Source organism: Musa acuminata, chromosome BXJ3-6 (genome assembly GCF_036884655.1).
Source record: "Musa acuminata AAA Group cultivar baxijiao chromosome BXJ3-6, Cavendish_Baxijiao_AAA, whole genome shotgun sequence".
Classification (NCBI taxonomy): Eukaryota; Viridiplantae; Streptophyta; class Magnoliopsida; order Zingiberales; family Musaceae; genus Musa; species Musa acuminata.
Window position 1 is genome coordinate 80,400 of NC_088354.1, and position 27,919 is coordinate 108,318.

The 27,919-nt window shown below is 37.3% G+C and overlaps 3 protein-coding genes across 6 annotated transcripts; 2 read left to right on the top strand and 1 right to left on the bottom strand.

Moving 5' to 3' along the window:
* Positions 1-752: 752 nt before the first annotated feature.
* Positions 753-6,969, top strand: LOC135582636 (rab GTPase-activating protein 22-like). Of its 2 annotated transcripts, none has more exons than XM_009384893.3 (5): positions 753-1,434; positions 2,267-2,402; positions 2,514-2,563; positions 5,338-5,391; positions 5,590-6,969. In XM_009384893.3, the coding sequence occupies exons 1-5, from the start codon at positions 1,304-1,306 to the stop codon at positions 6,830-6,832; spliced, it is 1,614 nt and encodes a 537-aa protein (XP_009383168.2). In that variant the 5' UTR covers positions 753-1,303; the 3' UTR covers positions 6,833-6,969. The 2 variants fall into 2 exon arrangements, with proteins under 2 accessions (XP_009383168.2, XP_065011959.1); XM_065155887.1 differs by having other exon boundaries at positions 767-1,137.
* Positions 6,970-8,094: 1,125 nt separating this feature from the next.
* On the bottom strand, positions 8,095-20,792 carry LOC135641278 (DNA excision repair protein ERCC-1-like). 3 transcript variants are annotated; one of them, XR_010497702.1, is made up of 9 exons: positions 20,361-20,792; positions 20,143-20,246; positions 17,387-17,486; positions 17,209-17,285; positions 11,320-11,419; positions 10,882-10,953; positions 10,600-10,668; positions 9,253-9,318; positions 8,507-8,646 (listed from the first exon to the last, which is right to left on the bottom strand). XR_010497702.1 is itself a non-coding variant. In XM_065156570.1 (8 exons), the coding sequence occupies exons 1-8, from the start codon at positions 20,739-20,741 to the stop codon at positions 8,332-8,334; spliced, it is 1,218 nt and encodes a 405-aa protein (XP_065012642.1). In that variant the 5' UTR covers positions 20,742-20,792; the 3' UTR covers positions 8,095-8,331. The 3 variants fall into 3 exon arrangements, 2 of the variants coding, with proteins under 2 accessions (XP_065012642.1, XP_065012643.1); XM_065156570.1 differs by lacking the exon at positions 9,253-9,318 and having other exon boundaries at positions 8,095-8,646; XM_065156571.1 differs by lacking the exon at positions 9,253-9,318 and having other exon boundaries at positions 8,509-8,646; positions 10,586-10,668.
* A 3,783-nt stretch (positions 20,793-24,575) lies between these two features.
* Positions 24,576-27,776, top strand: LOC135582642 (patatin-like protein 2). Its single transcript, XM_065155098.1, has 7 exons — positions 24,576-24,792; positions 25,677-25,858; positions 25,935-26,121; positions 26,195-26,356; positions 26,430-26,729; positions 27,233-27,411; positions 27,493-27,776. The coding sequence occupies exons 1-7, from the start codon at positions 24,655-24,657 to the stop codon at positions 27,572-27,574; spliced, it is 1,230 nt and encodes a 409-aa protein (XP_065011170.1). The 5' UTR covers positions 24,576-24,654; the 3' UTR covers positions 27,575-27,776.
* The last annotated feature ends 143 nt before the right edge of the window (positions 27,777-27,919 follow it).

Below are 27,919 nucleotides of genomic sequence, written 5' to 3' on the forward strand. Positions count from 1 at the left end.
ATCCATCTAACTCAAGTGCAGATAAAGTCATTACATTTCTAGTAAAAGATGTATAATTGGTATCCTATGACTAAAGACTAAAGAAATAGCCTTAAATTCTTCTAACATAGTGTATGTATGTATGTATTCCTTTAAATATTTAGATATTTTATATATTTTTAAATATTTCAATTATTTGCATCCATCCGATAAATCAAGGTTAACCTCTACCAATAATGATTGTAGATAAATTTGAAAGAATCTAAATAGCTAAAAAAAACCCTTATCATTTTTGTCAATTATTTGAATCCTTTTTTTTTTTCAAATTTAATTCCTAATATATATATATATATATATATATATATATATATATATATATATATATATATATATATATATATATATATATATATATATATATATATATATATATATATATATATATATATATATATATATAAAGTTTTGGAAAGATATTCATAGGGAGTGCCTCAATATAATTTTACATGATTTGGATATAAGACTCAATAACATTTTCACTCGTTTAATTCTCAAATCGAACAATCAAAATATGTTCAAATAATATATATTATAATTTATTATTTTACATGTTAATAAAGTTTAAAGAACGTCCTTCAATGAGTGAATACGTCGCATGCATCTTATTGGAATAGGCACTAATAAAGTTTTCAGGGGGTCAAAAATATCATTTTAAAGGTACCGTGTACTGTCCTCGGAGTCTCAATCCTCTTCTCCATGCTCTTAGTTGTGTGGCCTTGCGGGGATGTGTGGCAAAACCCTTTACCCTTTTATCTTGCTGGGTGCGAAGGGTCACTTTCCCCGGTTTCTACCGAACACACATCTAAAACAGAGAGGGATAGGAGGGAATAGTTAGGGCTGGTGATTAGGGCCGTCGGAGGCGGTCGCTTGTGATGGTTGGAAACGGATCCGGGCGGCGGGCGACTCGATGTGGGATTGGGGCTGGGTGGAGCACGGGATCGGAAGCTTCCTCAGGCCGGCGGCGGGCGGCAGCGGTGGCGGCGCTTGGATCTTGGGCACCGGCGGCGGCAGCTGGCGTTGGCATGCCGGTGTAGCGCTGGGCGTGACGGCCATGGCCGGTCTCGCCTTGGCCGCCACCCTCGTCATCTCCTCCCGTAGGTAAACAAAAGAAAGAAAGAAAGAAAGACAAAAACAAAAACAAAAAAAAAAAAGGGAAAGAAGGGAACCCCCTTTCCGTTGCTTCCCCAAACCCCGTTTGAGAAATAGGATAAAAAGGAATAAGAAAGATCGAACATTTTAGACGAACGAATACAAGTGTTCATAGATGAAAGCTCTCCGACGATCCCATACTTCATCGGCTTCTTCGTCCTCACCATCTTCGTCGTCGTCGCCTAAGTCGTCATGGACCCATTTGAGATCTCTTCTCGTTGTCGCACCCTCACCTGTTCCCGATCGGTTAGTCCTCTTCACCTCTTTCTCTTTTTTCTTGATTCTTTCTCGTTCCTCGTCTTCGATTTACCTTTTAAAATTTCCTCGACTTCTTGTTAAATAGAACGGTTTTCCCTTCTCCAATATGGACAAGTGAGAGACACAGAGGGTTGGAGTTTTGTATGTTACCAGTTGCTTAAACTGTCACACGAAATAAGAAGATTGTTGATATGTAGAAGCAAACCTGGTGTCTTGTTCCCTACTGTTCATGCGTCTACATGCTATGTATGTCCATGAATGCTGTAGCTGATTCACTATTTTTAGCTGTTAGCAAAGGTCTGTAGTTGCTCTACTTCAGTGTATTCTAAGTGATTGTTTGTTCCGTAGATGAAGAAAAACTAACCAGAGATCAATTTGATGTCTGCCGAAATAATTCCTACCTTAATCTCAAGTGATAACTAGCTAATCCTTGTTGGTCTTGCTGGGGTATGTGGATCTTAGTCATGTCATTGAGCACTATGTTCTGATGTTCTGCAGAGTGATTGACATTGAGAATCATCTTACTAGTTTCATGTGATAGGTATTAACTGATCGTATAGGATTCTGACTTAAAAACTGTTTCCAGCAATTGATTCTCGATTTATATCCTAGCATTTATCTTAATATGAAGTTGGAGATACTGTTCTTGATCAGAAGTTACATATTCACTAATGGTTCTAACTTTTTAATGCCCTTTATGATTGTCATTGTCCTTGATATTAGTAAATATTAACATCATGATTTTCTTTCTGCCAATGTCCTTCACCTTTTCTGCTTTAGCATGCTAGCTAACATCAATGACTTTTTTTTTTCCTTTCAGAGGTAGTCTTAAATCACCATGGTCTCGGCGGAAACGAAAACATCTATTGACTAGGCAGCAATGGAACGATTTCTTCTCACCAGATGGAAGGCTCCGTGGTGGTGGAGTGAAATTATTAAAGAAAGTTCGTAGTGGAGTGAGTACTGATTTCATTTATCTCATTTGTTTATATTATAGGATCTGTTTCAACTGTCTAGAGATTAGTTCGAGGAAGTTCCATTGATGTATTCATTTTACCTGTGATCAGGGAATCGATCCAAGCATCAGAGATGAAGTTTGGCCTTTCCTCCTCGGGGTGTAAGACTTATGAACCATCTTGTTATCTTCTTCCCTCTGCTTATCCCATCAAAATTTTTCCTCTACCTTCAGGGAATTGATAAAAATAGGGGCCATTATTTCCTTGCCTCTGGTTGTCTGTTAACCAGTCAACTTACACATTTGTTTCTAGTGCTATAATCCCCAGATAGAACATTGAGAGTGCATATTTTTAATAATATGCTCTATAGACTATAATACAAGAACTTTTGAATATAATATGTTAAAATCAATAAAAAAATTACATATTCTCATAGCTTGCAATAATCTTTTAGTTTTTCGAAATATGATCTTAATGCTTTCCTAGACAAATGAATGAAATATTGGGGAAAAAATAAATTTATTATAGGAGCACCAATGAGAGGATAGTTGGTGGAGAACAAGTGTATCTACTTAAAGGGACTAAGGATGTAGTTGTTATTGTCACTATAATACAAGCATTTTTTTCATCTAGTTGGAGTTGGTTACATGATATAATTCCAGTTAAAGATGGTTCCACTGGATATTTTACCTATCAATCTAAGATAAAACTCTTTTGGGTGATACTTTCTTTGAAATATCAATACTAGCTATGGAAAGGAGATACTTTCTTTGTAATATCGATACTTGCTATGAAGAGGAGGATCTATTTTGTTTGTTTCTGTTTAACCTTATATATCCAAGAAATAATCCCAAGTATTTTTTTTGTACCAACATTTGGGAAGAAGCTAGAAGATGGTTCAAACTATGGGCCACAATATTCCACCTAAGTAGTCTGAATGGAAACCCCCATGAAGTGGCTGATGTTAAGAGTGCTGCCTATAGGTCTTACTTCTCTGATTTAAGGTGGAAAAAAAAGCCTCTCGAATTTGAACTGAAGACTAGTTAACTAAACCAAACAATTTGTTATATAGAAGAGAAGATGTAGTACAAGCACATATTTTTGCTAGGATGCTATTGCCCAAATCTCTTGATCTAACTACGAACTTGAACTAGTCTAAAATAATCCATCAATGAAGTCGAACATTTTTGTTGCTCCCTTACATTATTTAGGGGTCAAACAACCTAAGTCAATCCCCAAATGGGCTCCACTAACCTATTCGTGCAAACTTTATGGATTGTCTATATAGTCTGTCTGTATAGTCATAGTTTGGATAGTCAGGCTATTTGACTTCTTGTTACGGGATATCATGGCCTATGGGCTAATAGAAGCCAGTGATTTAAAAAGCGCTAGGCGTCAAAAGACGCTAAAGTCCTAAAACGCTCGAGGCGTTAGGCGCTCACTCGAGCAAAGCGAAGAAAGGTAGCGTCAGTGCAAGCGGAGAGAGGCAGCGGCAATAGAGAGGAAAAGTTGGCGGCGGAATTGTGAGTAGGGTTGGGGTTGGGGGAAGTTGCGAGGGGGAGGCTGTGAATCAACTAACACAAATGCGACCGAACCAGACCTAAAAAATTGGTTCGATGCTTGGGCTTGAACAAAGCACCCGACGCTTGGGCTCGAGCAAAGCGTCAAGACAACGCCTCTTTGCGCCGCCTGGACATTAAACGAGGTACTTGGGCCTCGCCTCACCTTGCCTCGCCCGCGCGCTTAGGCGAGCACCCGAGTGCCTTTTGAAATCACTAGTAGAAGCATGCTTAGTCTTTCGTGATTTGTTGCAGTTGGTTTCCAACTTGTAGGCTGCTGCAGTCCTACTGAAATTAGGCTTGGATCTTCTGATTTGTTCAGAAGCCTCCTTTAACTATCTATTGTATTCCCAATCCTGTTCGCTGCAGCACTAGTTGCTTTAAGAACTTGAAAACCTTCTGAGTTAGGATTGCATGTTGTCCTGCATATTAGGAATTTTGCCTTTGTAAATTATGTGATAAGTTGTTCTCTTCAGCCAACACCATCTCTGGGTCAGAATAATGCCAAGTAGGCATTGATATGACTGCCACTTCATCATCCAATAGGTAACCATTGACTGGAGTTGCTGGAAATAAGGCAGGTTGCCCATAGAAGCCCTCATCAAGGCTTATTGACCCATGTCAATCAGTGTTCAGGTTCATTTTGGTCGAAGTTTGGCTTAGTAACTAGACACAACAATGGTCCACCAAGAACACTGCTTAGCTTTAGTACATACCAGTAGAAGAAATTAATACCCCACTGACAACATGTTTCATTTGTCTTATCGAAGGCTTTGCACCAGGCATGCATCTAATAGACATGAACATGGAATGTCTAAAGGACACAACCAATGAGATGTCATGTTTAAGTCAAAAACGAATAATAGGCACAAAGTGAACAACCTTGTAATGTTATTTTGGATTTGCTTGATGAAAAAATACTGCATACTACATCAACAATCAGGACAAATCAAAAGAATTATAACATAAGAATGAGAGAAAAAGCTCATATTCACATTTAAATGGCATATCCAAGTATCTTATATTTTCATCAAGTTCTTTTAAAATTAGTAAATATTAGGGTAGCCAAGTGCACTAGACTTTTGCTACTATGGTTCTAGGTGGATTGGATGTGCACAACCTCATGATACAAGTCAGCTCCAATGTCATTTAAGTTTTCAATTTTTGTACAGCTCTTGCATGCCAAAATGTTAATGAAGTTTAAAATATCATGTCCTGAACAAAAACGTTAGATCTCATGGCTTTCTTAAACACCAGATTCATAATATGTAGTTCTCTGTCTTGTATTCTCTTCCATTATATTTTGATAGGTTTTAAACTTGGGTGGCACTACTAGAAGCTATTCAGTGGTTTGATTGTCTTGCTTCTTTGTTCAGCTATGACATGAACAGTTCAAGGGCTGAAAGAAATGCCATTCAAGTCCAAAAAAGGTACTCGGCCTATTCTCCTCCTTTAATTATTTTCAGTTTTTATAAGTTATACATGCACATACATGTTTGTCTGTGATTGTTTGAGCAGTTATGCTCCTCTTTGTTCACCAGGATAGGGCGATCTCTAATTCTTATGAATTTACTTTTGGCTGCTGGTACCTTGAGGCTAACATACCAATTATTGCACTCTTTGTACAGGAAAGAATATGAGAAACTAAGGAGGCGGTGTCAGCAACATTTGAAACTTAGCAGGGATGATCACAAGGAGTTAAAAGAAATAGTTGAAATGGGTAATGCCGACAGTCCTTGTTTTGTGGAAGGACGTGATTCTGTGTGTTCCGAAGAAGTTTATTGCGCCCAGGAGTCGCTCTCAATTGAACAAGGAAGCACAGAATATGAAACTTTAGAGCAACCAGTCAAGGAAATATTTGCTTCCAACTTAACCACCGTGGATGAAGATGTTAACAGTGGTCTCACTCATTTGGATGTATCTGAAGATGAGACGGAATCATCAGACAGTAAGTCCTCCATCGAAGAACCTGAAAGCATGCTGATGTCCTCTCCTGCAAAACCAAACATGGATTGCAGATTCGCAAAGATATCTTCAGTCAAGGGAAACATCACTAAGGCAAATCGAACAGCTGAGGATTTTGCCACATGGCAACGTATCATCCGTCTAGATGCCATCCGAGCCAATGCAGAGTGGATTGCCTACTCTCCAGCTCAAGCTGCAATCCCTGAGGTCAAAGCCCTCCAGTCTGCTGGTGCTGTCGGTTTGACAGATTATGATGATTTGGAGCCATGCAGAATCTACCATGCTGCACGTCTTGTTGCCATTCTTGAGGCATATGCATTATATGACCCTGAGATTGGCTATTGCCAAGGTATGAGTGATCTTTTGACCCCTATCCTTGCTGTCATGGAGGAGGACCATGAGGCATTTTGGTGTTTTGTCGGTTTTATGAAGAAAGCTAGGCACAATTTTAGGCTTGATGAGGTAGGCATCCGGAGGCAACTGAACATAGTCTCCAAGATTATCAAGTTCAAGGACTCACACCTGTATCAGCACCTGGAGAAGCTTCAAGCTGAAGACTGCTTCTTTGTCTACAGAATGGTGGTGGTTGTTTTCCGAAGGGAGCTCATCTTCGAGCAGACACTCTGCCTCTGGGAGGTAATGTGGGCAGATCAGGCGGCAATTCGGGTAGGATATGGCAAGTCAGCTTGGGGGAGAATGAGGTTGCGTGCCCCTCCCACAGAGGACTTGCTGCTGTATGCCATCGCAGCCTCGGTGCTGCAGAGGAGGAAGTTGATCATTGAGATGTACAGCAGCATGGATGAAATTCTACGAGAGTGCAATAGCATGGCTGGACAGCTGGATGTCTGGAAGCTTTTGGATGATGCCCATGACCTGGTGGTGACGCTTCACGACAAGATCGAATGATCTCATCTCTTGCTTCCCCTCGGTACTCATAGTCCCATCATTTTAGTTTTTATTTGTCCTTTATACACTGGGTTTGTCTTAAGGCTTCATCTGTTTTAACAAGTGCAGACTTTAATTCATCAATTTCCATGTTTTCATATTTGTTTTAGGATTGTGGTTTGATCAATGATCTCGTTGAAGCTTGTCTAAGGTGGTTGATCTAAAACCAGGTTGCACATGGACAAATAATAGCATGAACCTTCAATATTATTAGCAACTTGTCTGCACATGAACCAATACTTGTATAGTTGAATTTGAGAGGCTACGCCGAATCGGTTATGGGCAAAACATTGTTTATAAAAAAGAAGTGGACATTTCAAGGTTTTACATTTTGAAATTTATCCACTGGATCATAGCTTAATTGTGCATATGCTATTGCTTGTTTTAACTCCGGACTACGGGGGGGTTTTCTTGATTTCACTGGGATTTGGTATCCCGTTGAATTGGATAAAAGTCACTCTGACTAGGTGGGGGGGGGCGGTTTTCTTGATCCATCGACATCTGTGTTTGGCAAAATTCATAACACGGAATTTTCATGACATAGAGACTCGCTGGCTTTTTGTATCTGGCACCAGAGATTGGCACGACCAGACATCTCATAACGTGTGTCAAATTGATGTGTCACTCTCTCTCGTTAGAGCCTCCTCGGCTTCCAAGTAAGTACTACAGTTGTCGATTAGGAGTTAGCTTGAACAGTGTTGCGTCGTTGTTATGCTGTTATTAGCCGTCATGCTTTTCGGGCTATTAATATGACGGCTATCTGCCCATCTTTGCTGACGCCTACCACTTCTTCAGTCTTTCGCTGACAACTTCTCTTTGCGAGTATGATGTGCTTTAAGAGAAGAAGCGCCTTTTTTTCTTTTAATTAAGGAAAACCAACTTCTTTAGCAGTAAGGTTAACTTTTACCTCGGATAGGCCACCATTACTGTCAGACTAATTGATCAGATATGTAAGCATGAATAACTGTACGTAATATAATGAAGACACCACCATTACTGTCTTACTAATTGATTGGATATGTAAACATGAATAACTGTACATGATAATGAAGACGGCTTTGAGACACAGGAATTCGCTAGCTGATATACTACCATGTCTACCACGTAAATTATACCTTTGGCCTGTCTTATGTTTATTACCTTGAAGTAGCAACTGCATCTGTTCTTGACTACGAAAAATATACGGGAACTCATCAAATGCAAAAAGGCAGGCAAGAAGAGCATCAAGCAACCTTTTTCGTCATATATAGGATAAAAAGAATCTCCCATTGTGCTGGAACTAAAGCTACAAAAGTTGTGCACCGTAGCCAGAAACCAATATTAAGTCATCAACAGTTTGTACAACATAAATGCAGGAAGGTAGGCTGTGCATGTGTGATGAATGTAGAAAGTAACAAACTCATGGCTTCTTCATCATCATCATCCTGGCTTATCTTCTTGCCACTATCGTTTAACAAACCTCAGTCTTCTCCATCTTTTGAGGCCTCCGTACTGCTGTATTTTCCTTGTTCTAGCAAGGTGCTTTTTGTATCCTGTTTCCGGACCCTTTTGGGATACTTGGCAAAGGCAGCAGTCAGGGCTGATCTAACGCTAAGATTAGTATCTTTTTGAGGTTTAGATGCAGTTGGCCTTTGCCCCTCCGGTTCAACCGCATTATGAGTGGAAGTAGTAGGTTCATCATTTTTATCCCTGATGGGGGTTTCGGGAACAACAGTAGTAGGCTGACCGGAGACATGTCTGAAAGGTTCATGAAAAGTATCATACAAGCGCTTCACCTGCAATTAAGAGCTTCAAGTTCAACCCCAACCATAAGAATTGGATGACAATCTAAAAGGGTAAAACCAACCATGCAATTCCAAATCATAGTAACAAATCATTAAAATCTATTGTCCGATTAGAAGGGTCATCTAAACCAACAGGAATCCTAGACATGTCCATATAGATTTCTCCCACCTACCTACTCGTCCTACAAGTCCAACTGGTGTCACTTTGACCAGTTAACCATTCCATCCAGTAAAGCGATCTGCTGAGATTAAATCTACCACATAACAGCCAACAGTAATGGCATTAGAACATCATGCCCAATTAGACCTTGATTCATGGACCCTTATTCCTCACCTCTTCAATTTCCTGCTTCCTCTATCTTAATCCTTTTTCACTGAATAATTTTTCAGCTATCTGAAAAACAAAATCACCAGCTTAAAAGAGCTAATCTTTGCTAGGCATCATAAACTTATGTTCCATAGTAAAAGAGGATGAAATAGATCGAACAACATTCCCAAGCACTCGGTTGTATCAATCAGAGAGAACCATTTTTAAGATTTCTCACTGGCTTTATCAATAATAAACCACCAATGAGACAAGAGGTGGAGAAAACTTACTAATTTTCAAATTACCGCCAACAAAAATCTCCGAATCACCAGATCCTTGTGTAAGACTTACAGGTTCTGTGGTTACAACAACCATCAGCATCTTAATGTGGAAGTTTGAGATTTTTCAATCATGTTTTTCTATATTGTTATAAAAATGTAGATAAATGATCAAAAATGCGATCACAATGAATTATAAAGGTAAAAAATGAGCTATAACTCAAACTAAAGAACCATGGGAAAGATCTGCACTGGGTCGAGAAAATATAGTCAAGTTGCACAATAATTAGAATTAATGGATAGCTTATCATGATCGAACTGTAAAGACTAGATATCATAATTATTTCCTACCGATGAAATCCTGTAATAATTGCTGTAAAAAAAGATAAATCTTAAAAGATAATGTTATGATAGAAACAGAAGGAGAAAGCCTTATGGCGCAAGAAGAAAAAAATCCTACTTGTGGTGAAAATATAATTTGCCTGAAAATGGCCAGTCCTAAGAAGAGTATGATGTTTACAACCATGGTTAGTGAAATCAGCCAAACCCGATCCCAAACCCAGTCTTGGTTGGAAATGACATCTAATTGCCAAACCGCAATTGCTTGAGGGTTTTCAACCAAACCCGACCAACAGATAGTGGGGCCCATCATTCGACCATCCTCTCATTGGACTATGTTAGGATCAGCTATTTGGCCAGATTCAAGTTGATCTGGATGTTCAGTCCTATGACAAATCTCTCAGCCGAATTGACTGGATCCTAGCTGATTTAAATCTTCACTCCTTGTCAGATTCTAAACCCACCTATGAATCTTAGATATGATAAGAAGCAGGATATGTTCTGCAGTGTGCAGCAGAATCCAGTTGCTAGCAGTGACTACCTACTTTGTCAAAATGCAATATAATATCAATGCTTTAAACAGAATTATGCACAAAAGTCTTCCAGACATCCAGCAGAAAAGAAGGATTAAGTAAAGCAAACTTCTAGAAAATGCACCACCAAATGCTTTAAACAGAATTCAGTCATCTGGAAAATGCACTGCCAAATTTCAGTATTAAGTAAAGCAAACTTCTAGAAACATTGACTGACTGGAATCATCTATTTTGCAGTTAGAATGATCAATCAACCACCACTTCTCCTATCATAGTGATGAAAAATGACAAAGAAGGATAAACATAAAATATTGCCATTACTCTTGCATACAGAAAATAGTTGTCCTTAGTTTAATTATCCAAACAGAAATGGAAGCTAGTATAATTGTTTAGTCATTCAGATATTCAACTTGAAAAACAAATTAAAAATATATATTCTTAAAAAAATAATATGTAGAATAACCATGTCTCACCAAAGATGAAGTACCTTGCGTTCACCAATGCCAGGGCAACGAGCTAAGTCTTCCATGGAAGCATCCATAATATGCGAAAGGGACTGTCATATATGAAGATTTAGGGAACAATGAGCACTTATCTTGCTCATTAAGTATTCAGATGTACTATGCGTTGATTCATCTAGTAGCCATAAGATGAAAAAGTATGTCAAAAGTTGCAAATTAATGTATTATTTTTTTCATAAGGGCATACTCAGAGGAATAGATGTAAAAAATAAAGGATACATCAGACAAAATTCAACTTTCAAGCTTACCCCAAAAGTTGAACCAAGTGTTACCACGTCAGTCTTGTTAACATGTCGAATGCTTGTAAGTGCATGAGTTAACTGCAGAACAGCATTTAACTAAATCAAAACATGCAAAACAAAATCTGAAATTCATCATAACTTAAGTTAAAATTATATATTAAGGTAGAAAGTATAAATGTCAATTGATTAGAAAAAGTAACATAAAAGTAACTGTTGGTGCCTGCAGTTTTGGAAAATTGCATTGATCTGAAATTCTGTGCCCTTGCATGTTAAAGAAACTTCCTACGGTCAACATCACGAAATTTATGATAAATCAGTGGAATCTTAGAGGTACTCATATATATATGTATACTTCAATGAAGGTTTTCATTTTTTTTTTCTGCACGTGTCCAATAAAGAAAAAGTGACCTTGCTAGTATATAAAATCTGGGCAAAAAAAAATACCCGTGAAAGATAGTCGCTGTGCATTTGCTCTCGGATGCTGTCAGAGGGTTTGTTTTCATAGACTTTTAACGTTTCCAAGTACCGACCACATTCTTCAAAGCTAAGAAGAAACAAAATGTTAGGAAAAGAAATGAAAGAGTAGCTAAGAAGAAACAAAATGTTTCCAAGTACCGAACACATTCTTCAAAGTGTTCCACCTAAGCTGCACCTATTATACCAAAAGAGTAGCTAGACACAAATGAAAGAGGATTTCAAGAAAATTCTGCAATTGTATATATAAAAAGAATTTCTAACTTTAAACTATAAGCAAATTAACAATATGTCTGCAACCTTCACAGATTTCTTCAAATCTCCATAAATAGAAAGTTTGAAACTAGAAACCTGCAGAAAAGTTGTGAAATACTCACTACCTGAATGAGCTTTTACACAATGTATGCAACATGGACAACTCCTTGTCAGAAAAATAAGACAATAAGTTAATATTTGATCTCTTTCATGTTGCATTAACTAAAAGCATTTATAGGTGGATATGTCAGTTGAGAAGAAATGCCAGAGAGAAATAGTTTCTGTAAGAGAAAAATAACCTCTTTTTGAGAAAATACCACACAAAAAAACAATAAAGACCAGATAAGTTGAGAATATTTCTCAAAAAAACAAACATCGATTCTGAACTGAATAAATTGCCACATAAACATAACAAAATAATAAAATAAAAACTTAATGGTCATGTTTTAAGAATCATCAACAACCACAAAATGTGATAGTTGTCCTTGAAAGAATTGGAAAGAAAGTTAGTTGTGAAGTATGATTCCTAGAAGATCCACAAGACTAGTGACTTTTTTCTTGCAAAAACAACAGCAAGAATCCATAATGCCCACAAGAATATTTCCTTTTTCTTGGCTTACTTTAAAATTTGACATAAATTTAATAAGATATGCTTGAATATCTACATGGTTTTGAATTAAAAAGAACTGACAAGGTTAGATTCAATTGCAGGAAAAAGAGTTTCTCATTCATCAAGGGATGAGCTGAAAAAGGTGCATAGAAGATGATATATTGATCAAGCCTCTCCCTTTTCTAAATGATATGGGCATAATGATATAAGGTCTGTAGACACCTCAATACCACATGGTTGACACCTCAACATCATGTGGCCTCAACACCACGTGGTCGACACCTAGCATCATGTGGCCGAACACCTCAGCACCATATGGCCGACACCTCATTGCCACGTAGATGATGCAACTTCTCTCTCAGAACGTTACAACCCGTTCACAGCCATGCTTCTCCAAATTCCACACACGACCATGCTTATCTGAATTCGGCATATCACGATTACACCCAACATCAGGCAAACCATTTCGAACATTTAATCATAACTTCGAATGCAACGGTCCTAAACCTTACTATAAAAAGATCCCTCATATACGTTCTTTTGGAGACTCATTCTCTAGTGCATTCGACTCTTACAAACACGGGATTTAGTCGACACCACTAACTTGAAAGCCAACATAAGCTTCAGAGGGGCTATGTCGAGCATGGCCCCGATATAGTTTTGCAAGGTTCAATGCATTCCAAATTGGATGGGGTTGTAGATAATTAGTCTAACACCATATGAGACAAATGCTTAGTAGGACCTCGGTTCGTTCCAAATCAACATCTTAATCGAACAACCATAATTTGCCTTAACAAATTGGCGCTAGGAGAGCCTCTCTAAGCATGTCTCACGAAAACCACGTCGTCCCCCAGCTAACATTGCCTCCACCTCCTCACCGAGCTCGATTTCACCTTCCACAAGAGAGAAAGACTCACGCGACTATTGATTCCATCCGATCCGACAAAGGGAACATCATTGTCGGTAAGGCATTAAACTTTGGGTCTCTGGGAAGTGCATGCCCGAGGTGGTTAAAGTATGTCCAGAAGATTGCTAGTTGATACCCAAAATCGAAAGTGTTGTATGACAATCAGGTCAACCCCTTCTCAAACCCTCGGGACACTTCGTACTTGGTCATCCCTTCAACCTTGTACTTAGAATGATAGGCCTCTTCAGCTTGGAGTTGATTGGCAAGGCCCTCCATGATGCACTGAAGGGATGCAACCTCGGACTGGAGGGAGGTGATCTCGAACTGGGCCTTCAATGCCATCTCGTAGATTCAACTTTTCTCAGCCCGAGCTTCCTCCATCACCTATCTGACCACCTCCAGCCAACTCTAGAGCTCTGACACTAGTTGCGTTTCAACTTCACCTTCCTGCTATAACTCCATGATAAAAGTCCCACTCGGTCGCCTTATTGATTAAGTCGTCTCGCTCACTCATCAAGGCGAACATAGCAATCGAGGCATCTCGGGCTCAATTAACAAGCATCGTCATGATATGGTGGTTCTGCAAAAAAAGACAAGTTTGATACAACCTAGAAAATTCAAGGGAAAAAGTCTCGATCTATAGTTTCTTACCATAATGGCATTCTTATGCGTATCAGTCACGAGGTCCTCATTGGACCTCACGTACAAGCACTTCGCTAGACCCAGAATTTACTCCCCAGTTCCACTGGCTAGCCTCCCGTGGAAACTCTTAAGGTCGGCTAGACACGGTAATCTCCCAATTTAATTGGAGGGGATGTTCACCCCTTTTGGACCAACTCGGCGCCAATTCACAACATAATGAAGTCCGCTTGATTGAGCAAACTTATGGGCAATAGATGCCCGTGCGTGCCGAGGAAGATGGAGGTCTCAGCCCTCCAACTATTAGTGTTGCTCCCCATGCCGAGACCTAGTGTGGGAGGATTCGATAGGTTTGGAGGACTCCTCCATGGTAAGGTGGGAGCAACCCGCTCATTTAGGCAGGCCAAAGAGGAAGCTTATTCATCCTTCGACGTTGGTTGGTGATGGTGGAGGACCTGCCTGACGTTTATTTGCCAAGTTTTATGCCAAGGCCCTCCTCTCATCTTCAAGCATTCTAGGTTGGTAGATCCGAGGCCTGAAGGAAGCTCGAACATTCATTGAGGCCTAGTCTCTGCCTTGCTCTTAGGTTGCCTACTCTTCTAGATGCAACGATCAGGAAGGGTGTGTCATGTAGACCTTTACTCGATGCGGCCTTGAGGATGATTCCTCTAAGATTTGTTTGTAGCACACCAAAGGAGAAATTAACATCGAGTTTAAGTTGAAGGAATAAAAGGTGAAAGGTGTAGATACCAACCCCGAGACATAGGGTTAATACTTACATCCATGAGCCATTGCTCACTCATGAAAGAAAGCGATGACTCGGACAAAGCTAAAATAATCCGACGGAATTGATCCTGTAGCCCATGCAACCTCGGGGGGTGGACAGTATTGGAAAACTTCCAAATGGCCTAAGACAATCTAATAGGCCACCTCTCCTTGAAGAAACAAAAAAAGTACCTTCTCTTTTAGCACATGTTGGAGCTCAATGCTCTTTTAACTTTACGACCAGACCAGGTAGAGAGAAAGTTGAAACCCTAAAGTAGATCGAGTAGATGAAACTGAATTCCCCATCTGGTACATCAATACTCGTGCATAAATAGTGATTTGACGAATAGGACCGATCACCAGCACAAGCAATTACTAACTCGAACTCAATTGGGATGTGGAAGGCTTCTATAACATGGTTGGAAGTATAAATCCAAGAGTCTAAGTTAAAAAACTCAATCAAGGACTACAAAATCCTACTACTCGAGGGATTCACCACTGAAGGGATAGCCTCTCTCAAAAGAGCAACTTCAACCCCTTTAGATGAGGAAGCTTACCTTACCAACACTAAAGGCAACGACAAAACTTGCCAACCATCTGAGTCCGAACCGTTGGAGTAAGATAAATAGAAACACATTCAAACCTTGTAAGACGAACCTCGAAGTTCTTTGAATATGCCGAATCGGAAGTCCCAAATGCTCTAAAGCATCTGAAACATGAGGTGAACAAATAGGCCAAGGTCAATGTTTATAGGGGCTAAATGACCCTTGGGTTACCATCAACAATTTGTTTACCCCATGGTATGCTTGGACAATTAAGGTGGCAACACCTAATTAGGCAAGAATGATCCAAAGCCATGATTATGAACCTTTCAAATCATGACGATTTGATAGATGACCACATGTAGCTCCTTAATATGCCAAGTATGGAGGATGTTAGGCCATCATTACGAAATGCTAAGAATCATATCCAACTGGATCCGATGCAATCACTGAACTGCACACCTACGGGAAGCCAAGGCGAAGATGACAGCTCACATGTATAGGCAGATATGCCAACTCATTTGCCATGTGGCCTAACTCTATTGACGACAAAAGAAGTTTCAAGCGGTACAATCACACTGAATCAACCAACACTCCAAGTCCGACAACGTGGCCGAACCGACCCAAGGTGATATTTCAATGACAACATGATCGAATCGGCCCTAAGTGTTCTTTCAATGACAGCATGATCGAACTGGACCTAGGCACTACTTCGATGACAACATTGTCGAATTAGCTCAAACCGTTTTTTCTACGATACGACTGAATTGACCCAAAGTGATCTTTTGACGACAATGTGACTAAATCGTCTTCCTCATGGTCAGTAGTAACAAAAATTGCATCGTGCTCCATCTTTGCTCTACACGTCGAAGCACAATAGGGGGCGACAAAAGGACTGTCGACAACTCAACACCACATGGCCAACATCCAGTACCACATGGTCGACACCAAACACCATGTGGCCAACACCTTGACACCACGTGGTCGACACCTCATTGTCACATGGCTAACACAAGTTCTCTGAACGTTACGACCCAGCTCACAACTGCACAATATTCTCTGAATTTGATGCAGCATGATTATACCTAACACCCAAGGAGATGGATGATCATTTTCGACATTAAACCATGATAAGTTACAACTTCAAGTGCAACAGTCCTAAACGTCACTACAAAAAGGTCCCTCGAGTACATTCTGCAAGGAGACTCATTCTTTAGTACATTTGGCTCTTACTACTCGGCATTCAGCCAACACCATTGACTCGAAAGCTAACTTCAGTTTTGGAGATGCTTTGTTGCACATGCCTCCAATGTAGCTGTGCAACACATTTTGAACTGGACAAACTCGTAACCTCTTGGTCTAACACCATCTCACACTAAGACAAATGCAAAGCTTGACGACATTTAGCTCTAAATCAACATCCTAACCAGACAATTAGAATCTTATTTAACACTAAAGGAGTACAAAAGTACCTTTTCAAAAATTAGATTTTCTCTTTGTATAATGCTAGATACTTCTACTAGCACAACATGTATATCATTATTAGAATGGTAGAACTTAAATAATCCTACTTATACAATAGTGTGGATATTTTTGTCCCTCGCCAAAGGAAAATTACAAGCCAAGATGTGCTAATGATACATTATCGCATCATTTATTTTCATATTTGTTGTAAATGATATTATTTTCTTTTAACTCCAATTCATCCCAAAATTAGTTTGAGTGGAAGTCTATAGTATATAAATGGTTAAAGAAACTCTCATACAATGCTAAACTACCGAGAGAACCTTTCTAGAACAAAGAACAAAGTAATTGTGAATTTGAAGTTCTACAGGTTGCCAAGGAATGAGCTATAGCATATATTGCTTCAAGAAATTTAGCATTTGACTATTTTTATTAATATATCCATCAATATCACAAAGTTTACACTTTGGACTCAAGCTGAGCATTTTTGGTGAAAGACTATCTGCAATATGTTTGATAAATAATGTCATGTAGTAACAGCTTACATGCATTCACATGAACAACTACAAACAAACACAAAGGTGCATCAAATTTGACATGCAATTGATCTCCAGCAGATTTTTATAACTACATATAAAATAATCACAAAAATTTACTGCAAAATGCATTGGTAGTACCTCCATCCACAGAGTAGTGTGCAGTCATGAAGCATTGTTGTCCTTGTGACTTCAAGCAAAGGTTTGGCCACATCTTCCTAAATAAACCAGGTGAGTTAAAAGTCAATATAGTAAGACAAACTAAAAGAAAAAATTGAAATAAAACAAGAAGTTGCAAGCACAAGTTACTTAAGCTCACCACATCAACATGACACAAGACAACACGCAGCTTAAAGTTCCTTTGCAATTCTCTTATTCGATAGTATAAGTAGTCTGGATGGAGCAAATGATAGCGGAGACTGCAAACATCAGAAGCTTATTAAAAGAGCAAAATGATGACAAGCAATTGTCAAAATCTCAACAACTTTCATGACAAGATGCAGCAGAATCATGTAATACAAACAGATTCATGTGGGCGCATGCATTAAAAGATTGACAAACAGCTTAATAGTATAACTTCGAGTAGTTGCAGGCCAAAGCCACAAAACAACATGTCATATATATGGTGCCTTTGTAAGTCAGTTCAGATTTTTTTTTTTTTATTAAGTCAGTTGTTAAAGTTAGGTCAGTAATTGTCGGTTAATATCTTTACATATAGGTTATATGTTTGTAACATTACTAAGTGAGTTATTAATTTCATATAGTTGAAAAATATTATCAGAGAGAGTCATTTTATGACTTTTCTTTGTTAATCTACATTTCCTGCTCACTTTTTCAAAATTGTATTCTTCTCCCAATATTTGAGGGTGTTTTCCTAATCTAGCATTAGAGCTCTAAGATCCTGCAAGTAAGGAGAGAAAAAACAGAGAAAGATAGTGTAAGAGGTCATGAGATGATGACCATGAAGAATTGATCATCACATCAATGAAGAACAAATCCAAATCATCGACATGCTTCTTTCTATATATTTCAAATTCAGATTGCATGCTTCACTGCCAAAGATTATGATAATTGAAGTTTTCGGATCGAGGTATGTTTCAAATATCAGATATTCAGGATATTGTTGATAAAAGTTTTAAAAAGTCAAGCAAAGAAGAAGATTCTCTCATAACAAGACAAAAGATCGAGTTGAGAGATCATAGGAAGAAAAATAAAGTAGCAATTAAACTTATTTATTAAGTAGTAGAATCCAATATTTTTTAGATCACTACAGCCCAAACATCCCATGATAGTTCGTCGATCCTTCAGAAAATATACCAAGGTGTGAAATAAAGGTGCGCTTGCAAGCATATAGAGCAAAATTTTCTTTCGAGTAGACTTTGGATAAAAATAAACTTATTACAATTAACTTGAAAAATACAGATAAATAGCAAACTATGGAACAAAATAAGCAACTAAGTACGTTCAAACTTCGAAGGAGATTCATCCCTAGCTAAAGGTTCTCCAAGTCGACCAACTTCAAATGAACCTTCAATATTACCATATGTATCAGTTGCTAGAAATCCCAAGAGAATAAGAAGACAATTAAGTTGGATGAAAGACTATTTTACTAATTTTTATGAACTTACAAATGATGGAGTAGAATATGTTCTAGTACACTTTGCACATCTTGTAGATGATGATCCAAGCATCTTTAAAGATTAAAGATAGATAATATGAAAAATGGAGATAGATAGCATGTAGTGTGGATCTACAGAACAAAATTGAGATAGGATGGTAGTAGCAAAAGATTATAAATACAATAAACGATAGATTATGATGTGGTACTTGTAGCAGTTGCTATATATAAAAATCATTGAGGTTAGTATTTTATTTGTAGATCAAAATAATTGATCAATGTATCATTAGATAATAAATTAGTATTTTCACATTGTAAATTAAAAGAAGAAATTTATTTTGAACCACCTAAATTTGTGAAAAAAATTGAAAGAAAGTTCATAAATTATGAAAGATCTTATATGATTTAAAGCAAATATCTTTAAGTACTACTTTCATATATACATATCTTTAAGTACATTGACTTAAAAATTGTCCTTATGAGCATATTTTACTTGTAAAAAATAGAAGAGACATAAAATGACTCTCTTTTATAATTTTTCTCAACTATATGAAATATTCTACTCGCTTGGTAATGTTATATTATATAACCTACTAATGGCATTAACCAACTCTTTACTGATGTAACTTTACCAACATGCCTTAATAAAAGATTTATTCAAACCACCTTACAAAGGCAACTTTTCTTTTTTTTCTTTCTTTTTTGTTTTATGTTATGGTTGCCGACTCACATCGTCTCAAAAGCACCAATTTGGTTAGGTCAGTCTCAAACAAGAATTAAATTAAGAAAGGATGATAGAAAGATAATTTAAATTTTGTTTGAAACTGACTTAACCAAGTTAGTGTTTTTGAAACAGTATGAATCAATAGCCATAAAGAAAAAAAGGAAGAAAAAGGAAAAAAGCAGCTTTGTTAAATGGTTTAGGTAATTATTTTATTAAGGTCAGTTGTTAAAGTTACATTCGTAAAGGTCTGTTAATATATATATATATATATATATATATATATATATATATATATATATATATATATATGCACAATTGAGCAGAATATTACTCATAGTTAAAAGAATGTTCAAAGAAAGTTATGTCTCTTTCTTGTATCGTTCTTTACTACTCCTCACTTCTTTGAAATTACATTTCTTTATTAATATTTGAAGGAGTTATTCTAATAATATCACTATAAACATATAAACAGAAGAAGTTTATGTTATCATAGAATGAATGCAAACTTCAGACGTATGCAATTAATGGAAGAGCTAAGATGTTTAACATAGATTTTGGTGCAAATCAGTATCATATGCTCCAACCAGAGTTGACTGTGTAGACTATAACAAATGCCATCGATTACAGCATGATAGACGCAATTCTCACTTTCGGAATGCTACCAAAACAGAAAACAAAAGAAAGCTCTCGAGAAAAAAAAAAAAAAAGTAATAATAACAGCCGTCGTGTGTACCTTATATAAAGAGCACAAGAACTCTGGCCCAGCAAGTAGTCGCACACAACGTCCGCAAACGTCCATCTTGCGTTCCTAAGATGCTTGAGCAACGGATTCCCCTTCTGCGCGTAGAAAGCCAATTGAAGTGACAAATTTCTCAACTCCGGTGATGCAACAAAAGGGAAACCCTAACCTAGGAGGAAATTTTCGGAACCAAAGAAGAGGAAAGCTCTCACCTGCCGGTGGCTTACAAGGATAGCATTACGGTTCTGACCCGACGCGCTCCCCGAGGAATAGGAAGACGAAGCAGCGGCAGAAGAGGACGAAAATGGCGGCGTTGATGAAAGAGGGGGGTCAACGGCACTGGACGTAGGAGGTGGAAGAGAAGGGAGCGGCGGCGTGTAGAACTCCGATGATTTGATAGAGAAGACTTGGGAGAAGGAAGGGTAAGGGTTGTGAGGTTTAGGGGAGGAGGAGTTTGCGGTCCCCAAGACCTCTTGGTAGGAAGGGATCTTGATGAGCCCTCCCCTCTTCTCGGTGTCGTCGTCGTTCCTCTGGGTAGGAAGGGATCTCGATGAGCCCTCTTCTCGGCGCCTTTCGCCGCTGGTGGTCTCCATCGATCTTTCCTAGCTATGCGAGCGAGAAACAGGGTTTGGATTTGGAAGGACGGAGATGGATCTCATCAAATCATAACACGAAAAATAAAGAAGTTTCATCGCATCCTCAAAGGTCAATTTACCAAATAGCACCCTACTATTGGTTTTTTTTACGGAATATACCCCCGTTCATTTTTATCGGATACAACCCTTTTTTTTGTTTCATTTGTACGAAAATATCATCATTAAATTATATTGGAACCTATGAAAAGCTCATGATTTGAAAATTATTTTTTATTAAATCGATTAGTTTCGGTTCTCCTCGTCCTCCGTTCCTTAGCTTTCACCTCGATTTTTCTTTGTTAAATCGATTCGAGATGATTTGTTAATCGAATCTAACTTAATTCAATTTCGAATGTAATTACAGGAAGAACTACACTACACGAGAGGCAGTATGATGTTAATAAGAGCATGGTGTTTCATAAGATAAAGAGAAGAAGGATGTTGGACTGGCTGGGTGTAGAACTGGTTTGGAGAACCTTGGCAAGATGAGAGCTAAAGTATACATGAATTATACTTTTTTTGTGGGCGATTGTCATCTTTTGTTAGATATGCGATGATACATGAATTATAGATGCTTTTAATTGACTAATTATGAAAAGGACGAACACTTACTGTGAACTACGTTGGGGTGGGGTGCTCACCACCCATTTGTTTTGTTGTCTTTTGCTAAGTTTTGGATTAATGGCAGGTATTCATATCTGGTTCTAATGACCTCTACAAAAACCATGTTCCCTCCTCCATAAGAAAGGAGGCTGATTGATGGTGGAAGTACTCTTCTACTGTTGATAGAGAAGCCATGGTGCAGATTAGAGAGGGGAATTGGGTTAAATGCCTTGGATGGTAAGAACGAACGAAAGATAATGTACTCGGACTATCCGTTTCTAAAGCAATGTGTTAAATCACTTGCCCACTTGCTCTAATAACACAGTCTGTGATTATTATTACACTTCGAATAAAATTGATGACTGAACATATCATTATTAATTTGAACTTAGATATTTTGATCAATAATTTAAGCTAAACGATAGATCAATTTACCTATTAGGTTCATGTTGTGATATTTGATATCAAAACATTAGTATTTGAGTATGATGAGAAGGTTGAAGTAGATAAAAGGCTATTGGAATCTAGAGTTTGAGAACTCATCAGAACCACTATTAGACTATGCCTCATATATATTATGTTAGGCTTTGATCTAAGTTATTAATTACTTTTTTTTCTTGATTCAACAAATATATCTTCTACAAACTCACACATATTTTGGAGCATAAAAAAATCTTTATTTGGATGTACCATATATAATAATTCCTTTTTATCAATCTAGATATTTTAAGTTGGAAGATGAACATAGCTATGATATCAAATAACAAAGTAGATATTGAGAAAAGATCACACACGAATAAGAATATGATAAAGTATTCTTTATTTCAGTAAATGAAAACTTATGTGGTTTATATAATCTGTATGGATACATCACATTTACTATATTTAACATAAATCTCTCTTCTTCAAAAGATTATTATCTTTTTTTTTTAATAATAATTAATTTTACTTATTATTCTATTATCAATTTGATTTATTGTTCAAACTTTTAATGTGTTTCATCTCTTAATATAATTATTTTTTTCATGATACATTAATTCCAACAACATAATCATAACATGAGAAGATAGAAGTAGGATCATTATTGATATTTAATCAAAATTTGACACGTGACATCCTAGTCGATGAAATGAGTATTGTGCAGGAATCGGTAGAGGCTGATGTTTAGATCGGTCAAAATGAAGGATATATCTTTTTAATCCCGTAATGTAGCTTTCTACGATAGGATATTTAGAAGATAAAAAAGTAAATGTAGATGACAACTTGCCATTGAATTTTTCTCCTTTCTTTTGCTGCCTACAATGGGTTTCCTTCCAAGTCTGATGCTTAAAACATCACAATTTTGCGTCGCCACTTAGCCAAAACTGAAGTCATGCTCTGTTGCTTTTGCAATAACTATATCTGTTTACTTTCTTTGTCGTTAACCTATCAACGAGTTAGAGCAGGAAGTCTTTGATTCCCACAGCAAAGGAGAAAGTTGCAGATGTAAAGTTCATCTCTTAATAGATTTATGGAAAATCCAAAAGCATCTCACTTGAATGTTGGTAAGAGGATATTACGAAATATTAAGGGAATAATTAACTATGACATATTCTACTTCATCTCGTTAGATTCAGTAATAGTGATTGAGTTGAAAGTTACGATAATAGAAAAAGTACAACAACGAGATTTCTATTTCAACTTAGTGAATCAATTACATTGCCTTCGAAAAAATAATCTATAATTACTCTATTAATTTGTTAAGCAGAATATATTACAATAGTAGCCTCTTGTATTTGTTATGTAATTTAGTTAAAAAGACTGCTTCAGACATTTCACATACAATAAGAAAATCTAACCAAATAAAAAAGTCTAACTATATTGATATTATATTTTATTTTAGAAGTGATTATATCAAAAAATAAAAAAGCGGAGTTTCTTCACGTCAAAACAAATGTACAAGTGATTTATATACTCATAAAACTCCTCAAGTTTGAAATATTTTAATAAAGTCAAAAGAATCTTGACATGAAACAAATTTGAGAAAAAATGTTAAAATTAAACTTCTTAATTCTTCCAAGAAATCATGAAGAAATTTATTATATCAAGAGGTAAAACACAGTTCTATAGAAGAATAAATTAAATTAATTATTGAATAATGAACCAAAATGATTATTGATTCTTAAAAAAAAAATTGGAGAAGAGATATTCATACTAAATATAATATATTCATGGAGACTATATAAATATAATATATTCATACTAAAGAAGAAGTTATAATAAGTTTTTTTTAATAAAATAAAAAATATTATGTATTATTCTTGTTCTTTCTTGCTAGCTACATTTTTCTTTTCCTATCTACTACGACACACGTGACCGCACTACTTCTGATCCACATTCCAATGGATGCACAATAGTATACCATAACTGTTTGGTATGACAGCATTATGAGAGCTGATATGATGTACAGATCTTAGTATATGAAATAAAAATTCATCTAGCCCTATAAATATTATCTTGCCGTGTCTTGTAAGCTGTGAACTGCTAGTTATCAATTAGGGTTCTTCTAGGAAGAGTATTGAACTTGTTGATATGTGGTTCCTGACAAAAGCTGGTTTCTTCCACAAGAGTATCTGATAAAAACTTTCCATGAAAATTAAATCTTCAATTAAATGGTGGGATGCAGCTCCATATCACATTGGATGAAAACCTGCTGACTAATAAAACATATGTAAGATAATAAGTCTGGTTTATAAAACAACTTTGGAGGGTTGTCAGCACTAATTTGCTAAAGACCACTTCATTAAGCATATGAAAATTGTAGAGCTCAGTCATATACATATTAAGTGAAATTATAAGCCAACACTTGGAAATTTCTCAAGTAAGCTGTAAAGTAGATTTTATTCCTTTCCAGAAACTAAAGATCTTATCATATGTTGGAGTTTCATTTTGGCATCACTCATGCAAGAAGACGAGAACTTATCACCACGCATGCATATTTGCAGTTAGGATTCAACGCACCCAAGCCAACTAACATTCAAGAAAGTTGCTTGCTCCGAACTACAATTCTCCATCACATTAGTGCTGCTAATGTAATCCTAAAAATTGAATAATGCTAATGACTTTGACGAGCCGCCTCATCGGAAGTCAGAAGAAGAACAATAGGAGCAAACTTCTCATGGTGATCTCTATTTATACCTCTTATCTTCTCCGAGTATGATCAGTGAACAATTGTTTGAGGTCTTGTTGTTCCTTTTGTTTGTCCAGGTAGCAGTTCATATTCTTACTCATGGAGAAATCAAAGTCCATCGGACAGATCCAAGCACCAACATATGGTAACTTGATCACCATTCTCAGCATTGATGGTGGAGGGATCAAAGGAATTATCCCTGCAACTATTTTAGCCTTTCTGGAATCAGAACTTCAGGTACATCTCAGTGCTCAGGGAAATGTGATCTATGTTTCACTTATTTCTGCTTTTAGATCTTTCTCATGCAGAACCTAATTTTAGGTAGAAACTAAAAAAGCAAAGCCATAGATTCTCTCCTTGTGTACTTTTTGTGTTTGCTGCTGTGTTCATGTGTTCCTCCTTATCCTGCCAAAACTTGCACCCTAAAAGTGCATGCATGGAGGAAGTCTTGATGCAACACAATGACCATTTGTTTAGCTTCTTACAACCTAATTAACACGGGTGCTACAGTAAAAAATGAAATATGAATCACCTATCGTGTGATATCTTTCTCTCACATTTACCATGATAATTTAATCTGATAGAATCTTGACGAGCCTTGCGTTCCAATTTTATCTTCCTTTAGAAAATAAAATAAAAAAGAGATAGAACCCGAGAAGACCTCGGCAGCTTCTTGCTGTAAGAATTGCTATAATTTAGAACAATCTGCTTTTATTATGGTGTTTGCTATTACTCTGCCCAAGATGAAACTTTGTCTATAAATTTTGATGGCAAATGGAAGGCCTAACAATTGATAACTCACGACAGACTTTATATATATATATATATATATATATATATATATATATTTGTATCCTAATTAATACGTTCTTTCATATACTCGATTTCAGGCAAGCAAACTCACCTAACAGTCACTGAACTGAATTCCATCCCTACAAATTGCCACAATCCCATTATCTTCTTGTAAAGAGTACCTCAAGAGATCAAATTTCTCGAATTACATATGATATAACTGGATGCATAAGTTAACAACCATGCAGTTTGAACTTAGGCAGCATTAGCATATACTTTTTCTTAAGCTAACATACCATTTTGTTTCTTGTTCGAATATGAACGAGAAGAAACTGGATGGTGAAGATGCTCGACTTGCAGATTACTTTGATGCCATGGCGGGGACGAGCACCGGTGGTCTGGTAACTGCAATGCTGACTGCACCTAACATGCAAAACCGACCTCTTTATGCTGCAAAGGACATCAAAGAGTTTTACCTGAATCATTCCCCCAAGATCTTCCCACAGTCCAGGTCACTACTGATTCCTTCTTGGTGTTAATTGATGTGATGGAACTGATCGAGTTGACTTCCTTGTTTGTTTCCTTAGCTGGCCATTTAACACAGCTGCGAAAGTTATTCGAGCTATAATTGGACCGAGGTATGATGGGAAGTATCTTCATGAGCTTATCAGGAGAAACTTAGGGGAGACACGGCTGCATCAGACATTGACCAATGTGGTCATCCCAACTTTCGATATCAAGAGGCTCCAGCCGACCATCTTCTCATCATACAAGGTTCGAAACCCATTGTTTGGAGAAACAATGCATTCTCAGCTACATATGTATGCGTAGTTAATGTTCTCTGCAGGTAAAGAACAACCCATTACTTGATGCTCGGCTTTCCGATATCTGCATCGGCACCTCTGCAGCTCCAACTTACCTTCCAGCATACGACTTCCAAACTGAAGACTCCCAAGGCAATACAAGAGAGTTTAATCTTATCGATGGAGGATTAGCAGCAAATAATCCGGTATTATTGGCCTGCTTTTTAAGCTAAAGCAGAATGCTGGGAAAGAAGTATACCTAATCACTTTTGATTCCAGGCTTTGGTTGCAATGGGAGAAATAACCAAAGAGATCTTTGAAGAAAACCAAGATTTCTTCCCTATAAAACCAATGGACTACCACCGCTTCTTGGTTATCTCACTTGGCACCGGCTCATCCAAGGAAGAAAGGTACAGTGCCAACCATGCAAAGAGATGGGGAGTATTGGGTTGGCTGCTCAGTAATGGTTCCACTCCATTGGTAGATGCATTCATGCAAGCAAGTGCAGACATGGTGGATATCCACATCTCTGAAGCTTTCCAAGCATTGCATTCCGGGAAAAATTACCTCCGAATTGAGGTACGAGGCCTTTTTTTTTCCCTAATATTCATATGTAAGGATTAGATTAAAAAGAAGATTAGAAGAATAGTTCAACATTAGCAAATATTGAGAGAGTCGAGTGACTAATTTATTTAAGACTAAGCTTTTGGGTTGAGATAGTGTTTATGTTAACCCTAACCATTTTAATTCAGACTTAATGATTGACCTAAATGATTAAAAAAAATAATATCAAAGTCAAGATGAGCTTGGTAATTAAAGTTAAGTTGTGATTGTGATATAATCGATTTTAAGAAATAATTATGTGTGAGAAGTGATTAAGAAAATGACTAAAATAGTGTTAAAAATATTCATGTGTGAAAAATATTAAAAAGAGGATTAAAAGAATCTTAAAAATATATGGAGTTCGGTTTATAATTTAATAATTTAAGCTTTTGGATTAAGATGATGCATAACTTGACACAGACACATTGTTACTGCTTTGTGTAATCCTATATTTGAGAACATTATATGGATATGAACAGGATGATGCTTTGAGCGGAATACTAGCATCAGTAGATACGTCCACCAAGGAGAACCTGGAGAACCTTGTCAAGGTTGGAGAAATGCTACTGAAGAAACCGGTCTCAAGAGTCAATTTGGAGACTGGTCATGTTGAGCCTGTGAGTGAGGGAGAAGGAACTAATGAGGAAGCTTTGATAAGGTGACCATACAAACCTCACTCACATCTTGCAAGTATATGAATCAAATGCATGTTTGCATTCTTAACGACATATATGCGCAGGCTTGCCAAACTACTGTCTGATGAAAGAAGGCTCCGTGAGATGCGATCTCCGCATTCTAAATCGTCGCTAACTGGGAAGTGAAAGAAGATGGCTTCAAGACGATACCGATCGGTTGTTGTCAGGAATAAATGAACTATTCTATATAGTTCAAAGTTAGATAATGGATCTGATTACATGTCCTTTTGTTACGCTTAAGTTTCAGCATGAGATTGTGTAACTCTCATGACAGTCAACATTAGTTGTAAGCTAATGATTAAACCTAATATTGGCTTGCTTTTGAGAAGGAGTTTGCACTCGTGAGGCATTTCATCAGGACTTCATATCAGAGAAGAAGACTTGGCTTTTGTGAAGAACAAAGAAGAAAAGAAGCTGAGAGGAAACACATCTATTTCATTTATCTCTTTACATGAACTTGCAAAAAGAGAT

Excerpts from the sequence above, each read along its gene's own strand:
- LOC135582636 (XM_065155887.1), top strand. The coding sequence starts at position 947 with ATGTGGGATTGGGGCTGGGTGGAGCACGGGATCGGAAGCTTCCTCAGG. Across the intron at positions 1,138-2,266 it reads CTCGTCATCTCCTCCCGTAG|AGGTAGTCTTAAATCACCAT; the intron begins GTAAACAAAAGA and ends TTTTCCTTTCAG. Across the intron at positions 2,564-5,337 it reads TGGCCTTTCCTCCTCGGGGT|CTATGACATGAACAGTTCAA; the intron begins GTAAGACTTATG and ends TTCTTTGTTCAG.
- LOC135641278 (XM_065156570.1), bottom strand. The coding sequence starts at position 20,741 with ATGGAGACCACCAGCGGCGAAAGGCGCCGAGAAGAGGGCTCATCGAGA. Across the intron at positions 17,286-17,386 it reads TCTTGTGTCATGTTGATGTG|GAAGATGTGGCCAAACCTTT; the intron begins GTGAGCTTAAGT and ends TGGTTTATTTAG. Across the intron at positions 10,669-10,881 it reads CACTTGGTTCAACTTTTGGG|TCCCTTTCGCATATTATGGA; the intron begins GTAAGCTTGAAA and ends CATATATGACAG.
- LOC135582642 (XM_065155098.1), top strand. The coding sequence starts at position 24,655 with ATGGAGAAATCAAAGTCCATCGGACAGATCCAAGCACCAACATATGGT. Across the intron at positions 25,859-25,934 it reads AAGATCTTCCCACAGTCCAG|CTGGCCATTTAACACAGCTG; the intron begins GTCACTACTGAT and ends TTGTTTCCTTAG. Across the intron at positions 26,730-27,232 it reads AAAATTACCTCCGAATTGAG|GATGATGCTTTGAGCGGAAT; the intron begins GTACGAGGCCTT and ends GGATATGAACAG.